General features: G+C 56.2%; 1 protein-coding gene across 1 annotated transcript in view; it reads right to left on the reverse strand.

Moving 5' to 3' along the window:
• Positions 1 to 5,792, reverse strand: part of ABCA13 (ATP binding cassette subfamily A member 13) — a gene marked incomplete at both ends in the record, with an annotated part of 90,587 nt that extends 84,795 nt beyond the window's left edge. Inside the window, 5 exons of the mRNA XM_081146988.1 lie at positions 1,417 to 1,594; positions 2,520 to 2,684; positions 3,116 to 3,310; positions 5,135 to 5,253; positions 5,759 to 5,792. Coding sequence (XP_081003114.1) covers positions 1,417 to 1,594; positions 2,520 to 2,684; positions 3,116 to 3,310; positions 5,135 to 5,253; positions 5,759 to 5,792 — 691 coding nt within the window. The remainder of the gene's footprint in view (positions 1 to 1,416; positions 1,595 to 2,519; positions 2,685 to 3,115; positions 3,311 to 5,134; positions 5,254 to 5,758) is intronic.
• Between the last annotated feature and the right edge of the window lie 208 nt (positions 5,793 to 6,000).

Genomic DNA, 6,000 nt, shown 5'->3' on the forward strand with positions numbered 1-6,000 from the left:
ACCAGAATTAGACTTTTTAAATAAAATGAGCCTCATAAAGGGCGACTGAATGTTCTTCGCGGCACTGTACAGAGCTATGGAGCCTATTACTGTGATATGTGGAATTGCCTGGTTTTCGCTCAAACCCTCCACTCCTCACGGGCTTTCATCCTAGTCATGGCGCCACGGGAGGTTTGCTTGTGTCAATCGAATGAAAGCAGAGCCTTCGTCGCCATAAAGGTTAGTAATCAGAGATTACCAGGTCTAGCCAGCCGGTGTGGCCCAGGGGTTGATGCACTGAGAGGTCACTGGTTCGATTCCCGGTCGGGGCACTTGGCCGGGTTGTGGGCTCGATCCCCCAACAGGGGGCGTGCAGGAGGCAGTTGATTGATGTTTCTCTCTCATCAATGTTCCTCTCTCTCTCTTTCCCTTCCTCTCTCTCTAAAATCAATAAAAACATGTTTAAAATATATATACGATCAGGTCTTCAGCTAGCCACGAATGCTTCCATGTCATGAGTTCCTTTGCCCCTGAAGAGACTATTTAAAATGGAAATACTATCTTAGCTTCAATATCCTGATTCGTGACCCTTGGGGTACGAAGGGCAGGACTGTGATTATTTCCAGTGTTAAGTTCACCTGCCACACTCACCGTTTGAAAAGAAAAACAAGGTATTTTATTCAAAAATTACTATAAAACCAACAGAAATAAGCCCATAAAATATAAATTAAGAGCATGACTACGTAACGAGTGTTAAAGCATGAATCAGAGAGCTTGCCCGGGCTGATATTTTAACAACTTACAGTTTAAAGTACAAGCTTAATGCGTTCGGTGGCAATGTTGATTTCAGAAGGGACGTAACCCACACGTGCACAGCTGCCACTCGGGCGCTCGGCAGCCTTACCCAGAAGGAAGGGCACTGCTAAGAGCTTTCGCCATGAATGGGTTTGGATTTTGTCTAATGCTTTTTCCGCATCTATTGATATGATCATATGATTTTAATCTTTCACTTTGTTTATGTGATGAATCAGGTCGACGGATCTGCAGGTATTGAACCAACCTTGCATTCCAGGAATAACTCCCACTCGATCACAGTGTATGTTCTTTTTAATATATTGCTGAGTTCGGTTTGTTAATATTTTGTTGGGGATTTTTGCATCTATGTTGCCAGGAGGACGCTAGACTTACGGGGGCAGAGGGAGGATCACCTCGAAAATTACATAAACGTCTGACCACTATGCCGTACACCTGAAACTGATATAATATTGAATGTCAACTGCCACTAAAGTAATTTTAAAAATTCTTATAAAAAGGAAGACTAGAAGTTAGAGGGTGGAGCAGAAATTCCTTGCCTGCCTTCCACGCAGAGTAGTCCGGACAAAGCAAAGCTAATGGTCAATATGCAATCTAAACAAATATTAATCACTGTTTTCTTACTTGAGCCTTCAGGAATGTTGAATTTCTCTTTGTCGTCTCCCATGAGCTCGTGAACTCTGGGCAAGTCAAGGAACATGTGCGAGCTGCTGAGGAAAGACTCCTGCTCCTTACAGACCATCTTCATCACCGACTGGAAGGAGCCAAAGGCTGAACTCCTGGCCTGGTCACCGTGTGGAGCCTGAGAGCGTGTGACAAACACACTCAGGGAAACGGCGGCCGGGAACGATGCCTCCGAGGCCTGCGGGAGTGTGGCCCCTCCTCCCACTGAAAACACACATCCAGCAAAGCACAGGTGTGCAGCCCCCACCGTGGCCTGTCCTGGGAAAGCCACGCCAACCGCCACAGTGAGTCTGCTGGCCTGTCCCCCAGTGGGAGACAAAAATGTCACACACACCAGCCCAGTGCTGTCCAGCGATGAACTGTTAACCCACAAAAATCACTAACTCAGACTAACTAATACTCTCAGTTTGGTCTCTGCTACCAAACTGCCCCGACACTGAACATCTTCCCAAACAGTTCCCCGGCTGGTGGGCATCGGGAGGCCCCACCCCTGAGACAGCTTGAGGGCCCCACCATCGGCCACGTCCTGCACCCCCATGTCTGTCTGCGTTCCCCCCACACACCCCTCTCCTTGGTCCCATCCCGGGCAGAGAGGGTTCAAGCAAAGACAAATGTCATGTCACTAACATCATTCAAGTTAGTGTTTGTATTTGCAGAAATGGTCTGTAATTTGTAAGCCAGTCATCGATATGTAGATAAATGGTTTAAGATTTTTGAAAGCAGTTTGCTCTCTGGATTAAATCAATAGGCCCTCAGAATCTCATCTGTGCTAATAATTGACTTAGTGATTTCCGGCGTCACAGACTACGAGGGAACTGGCCCCAAACTCCACTCGGGGGGCAGGCAGGTCAGCAAAGTCACTCCCCCTAGTTCTTGGGCAGGACTGGCCCCTGGTCATGCTGTTGCCCCGGAGCCACTAAAAGGTTTTCCTTTTCCTACATTCTGTTGTCTCGGGCGGGTGTTAGGTGTTGGAAGAGGGGTACAGGTCGACAGAATAGGGGCCCAGCCCGTCTGGACACGTCCCGGGGGCCCCGATGAGACACCTGTGGAGAGTCGGGCGCGTCCAGCCAGGCCGTGGTGTTCAGCGCGTGGAGGGTCTCGGGAAGGTGGTCCAGGACGCGGCTGGCCTTGGGGAGCAGGTGGCTGAGCCGGGAGACCACGGCCGACAGGGAGCTGAGCATGCCTCTGGCTTCTGCCGGTATCAGAACCTCGAAGGAAAAACACAACAGGAAATGACCGAGGCCCTGTTTTCACTCTCAGTGCGTTGGCTGAGCAGCGAGAACATGGCTGTTGGCTCCCGCTCTCTCCTGAACGTGGGCCGTCCCTGCTGTGCTCTCCCACGTCCTCAGCATCAGAGTCCACGTGGCTCAGACGGGGCCTCAGGGGATGTTTTCACTGCTGGACCTTCTGTGTTGGCCATGCTGACACCACCAATGCTGTACATGCCCTGAGGGGCCTGACCCGAGGACCCCTGTAAGGTCCCCTGGACGCCCCTTGGTTCCGAGCCCCACCCGGAGTTAGCACACGGGAGACAGAGAGTGCCCGAGGCCGCCTGGGACTCCCTACAGTTTACTTGTCTGCCACCCATGGAAGTGGCCCCCACCCACGTCACACAGGCACCCCAGCCATCACCGCCTACCTTGTAGATGAAGCTGCGCAGGTCCAGGTTCCGGCTCATCGACACCAGCAGAGAGTACACCGTGGCCCGGGGCAGGCCGCACAGCTCCCTCGCGGCAAAGCGAGACGTCCCATCCTCGGGAAAGGCCAGCAGGAGACGGAGCACCTCCTGATCGCATCTCCCGGACAAGGCCACAGTCAGGGCCCCGGACAGGACCTGCCCCGGAGCGGGAGGGTCAGAGCGAGTGCACCTGAGGCAGGTGCAGCCCCACCCACGCCCAGGGAGGAGCCCTGCGAGCCCGTCTCCCCAGTGCTGAGGGTCCACCTGGAGGCACACGGGGCCCACCTCTGCTCTACTTCGAGCATCTTGAACGAAATCTTTCTGAAATGTCACCTAACTTAAGCAACCTGCCGCCCCGGAGAACACCTGCTCCTGGGAGCAGGGACGTTGGCCCCAGCTGCTGCAAACACACTAACAGAAAGGGGGATGTTAAGCGGACGTGTGAATGAGAGTCCCTGCCCTGCCTCCAGGGCCCCAGGGCCCCTGAGAAGTATTCCCTGCGGGTGACCAACAGCTGGACTGAGGACCCGACGTGATGAATTCACAACTGACTGGACGTACAGTGGAGAAGGCCAGGGAGACAGGCATCAAACAGGGACCACAAGTAACACGCACGGTGCTGCGGGCCATCCACCCGACAGTCTAGACACACCACAGCCCCCGAGGGCCACCTCCGAACCAACATGAACGCACGGCCCAGGTCAGTGGGCGCATCTGGGCTCCTGGACGACCTTCATGATCAAAGCGAACAGGGGCATCGTTTGTTTGAGCGGCAGGAACGCAAGCTTTTTTTAATACCCTCCCGATGACCTAACTGTCCAACGACTAGCTGACCACAGTGGTCCACTGTCGAGGAGGCAGAGGGAGAAACACGGGGGCAGGAGAGCAGGGGGCAGCCCCCCCCCCCCCCCCCCCCCCCCCCCGGCCGCGCCCCTCTGCATGGCCCCCAGAGCACAGCCTCCCTGGCAGCACATCAGCGCCACCTGGTGGCCGCTCGCTCAGCCAGGCTGCAGCCTCCGACCCACGACCAGGAGACTTCGCCCCCAGAGGGGCCGGGAAGGGGGCTCCGGACCTGTCTCAGCGCGCAGTCAGCCTCTTCATTAGCCAGCCGCTGCCGGGCCTGATCACAGCTGCGTATTGGACAGCACGGGGCGCCCTCCTCACCCACCTGGTCCCCGCCCCCCGGCACCTGTGGGCTCAAGGAGCCGCCTTTCGGGGTCTTTCCTTCAGGGCAGACGCTCTGTGACCGTAAACAGCCTGGTGACACTGCCGTTTGAATTTCGGGCTCCCAGCTTCAATCTACCCCTTTCTTGGTGCAGACTGATTCTTCACCAGCTGCTCTGCCAGCCGGGGCTCGAATTTAGAACCAATGACCCAGAATCGGGGAGAAGTAATTCGATGCCTATTGGGGCCCGGTGGCTCGTGAATAAAAACGCTCACGTGAGAGCCATCTCCTTCTGGAAGGTTCTCCGTAGGGAACGTAAGCACTTGACCGGCCAGAAGTGCTGGAAGGGCAGCTAGAAAGCACCCGCTGAGGACCCCGGTGTTCTCACCTGCTCCCGCCCCCGTGGACGCCGCGTGTCCCGCACCCCCTACTGCGCGGCCTTGACCGTGCATCTCAGCTGCCCCGGCGGTGCCTCCGCCCGTCGCTGCTCATTGCTGTCACCACAGCCCCACTACAGGCCAGACTGCAAGGTGCCCTCCACCCACGTGTTCACATCTGTAGATACGTCGGGGTGTCGTGCTTGGGGCTTGAGAACCCCTGGAGTAAGTGTCCTCACCAGTTTCGTCCTTTCTAGCCCCAGCATTGTGGAACAAAGGACCCCAGGGCCGTGGCATCACAAGGACCCCCTTCGGTTCCTTTCTGCCTCCGAGCGACACCGATCACAGCCACCCGGCCCCGCGGTGGGAGGTCTGGGGAGACGGGCACGGCCCCAGCCCGGGGGTGGGGGGGCGAGGGCCGGAGCAGCCGCACTGTACCTGTGAGCGGGAAATATTTGCTTCCAGAATGCTGTTGACCGTTCCATCTGAGATGTGGAGAGATCGGAGCTCCTCGGTCAACGCGGTGATGTTCCGCATCAGGTCTTTTACTTTCACGTCTGAGAAACGACGAGAGGAAGAAATAATAAAATAGTGAACGTTGGGGCTATTACTGTGAAAACGGGATTCATAGACGCCACCTCCTCCGGAGGAACCCCGTGATTTACCGAGGGCATGGCGAGCCCAGGGGTTGGCGTCTCTGCTCACCCGCTCCCTCTCTGAGACCCGCACGGTCGGTTTCCTCCAGAAAGAGGTTTACTTGGGGGCAGGGAGCTTGGGAACTGCCAGCCAGAGGAGGAGGCCTGCAGGTCCCAGGCGGCGGGTCCGGGGCGCAGGGTCCGGGCGGAACCCAGACCACAGAGGTTTCTCTCCCTCCTCCTGGGTTTGGCAGCCAGGATCTGAGGACCCGTCTCCTTCACCCCCAATACCTCAGAGCAGCCGAGTGCCGCACTGTTGTTAACCACAGTAGCATGGCTTTTCCTTTTTATGCTTTATTTTAATAATATTTTTGTGCGAGAAAATTTCATTTTTAATCACGCAAACCTGGAGGAAGCACGTGCTTACCCGCAGTTACTGTGGAACTGCTAAGAAAGGTCATAGTCGAGTCAGGCAGGACTTTCAGGGGAAGAGATGCCCCGTCCTCAGAAGCTTCCTTTCCCAGCAAGGTGAGGACCGTCCCCCAAGGCCGCCCCGCGGACTCCGCCGCGCCTCCTGGGGGGAGCCGGGGCCCCGCGCCCTTTCCTGACTGCGCCTGGCTCGAGGTGAGGGTAACGGGATTCGCGGTCGGAAGGTCGGGGTCAGTTACG

The sequence above is a fragment of the Miniopterus schreibersii genome (assembly GCF_964146895.1).
Source record: "Miniopterus schreibersii genome assembly, chromosome: 9".
NCBI lineage: Eukaryota > Metazoa > Chordata > Mammalia > Chiroptera > Miniopteridae > Miniopterus > Miniopterus schreibersii.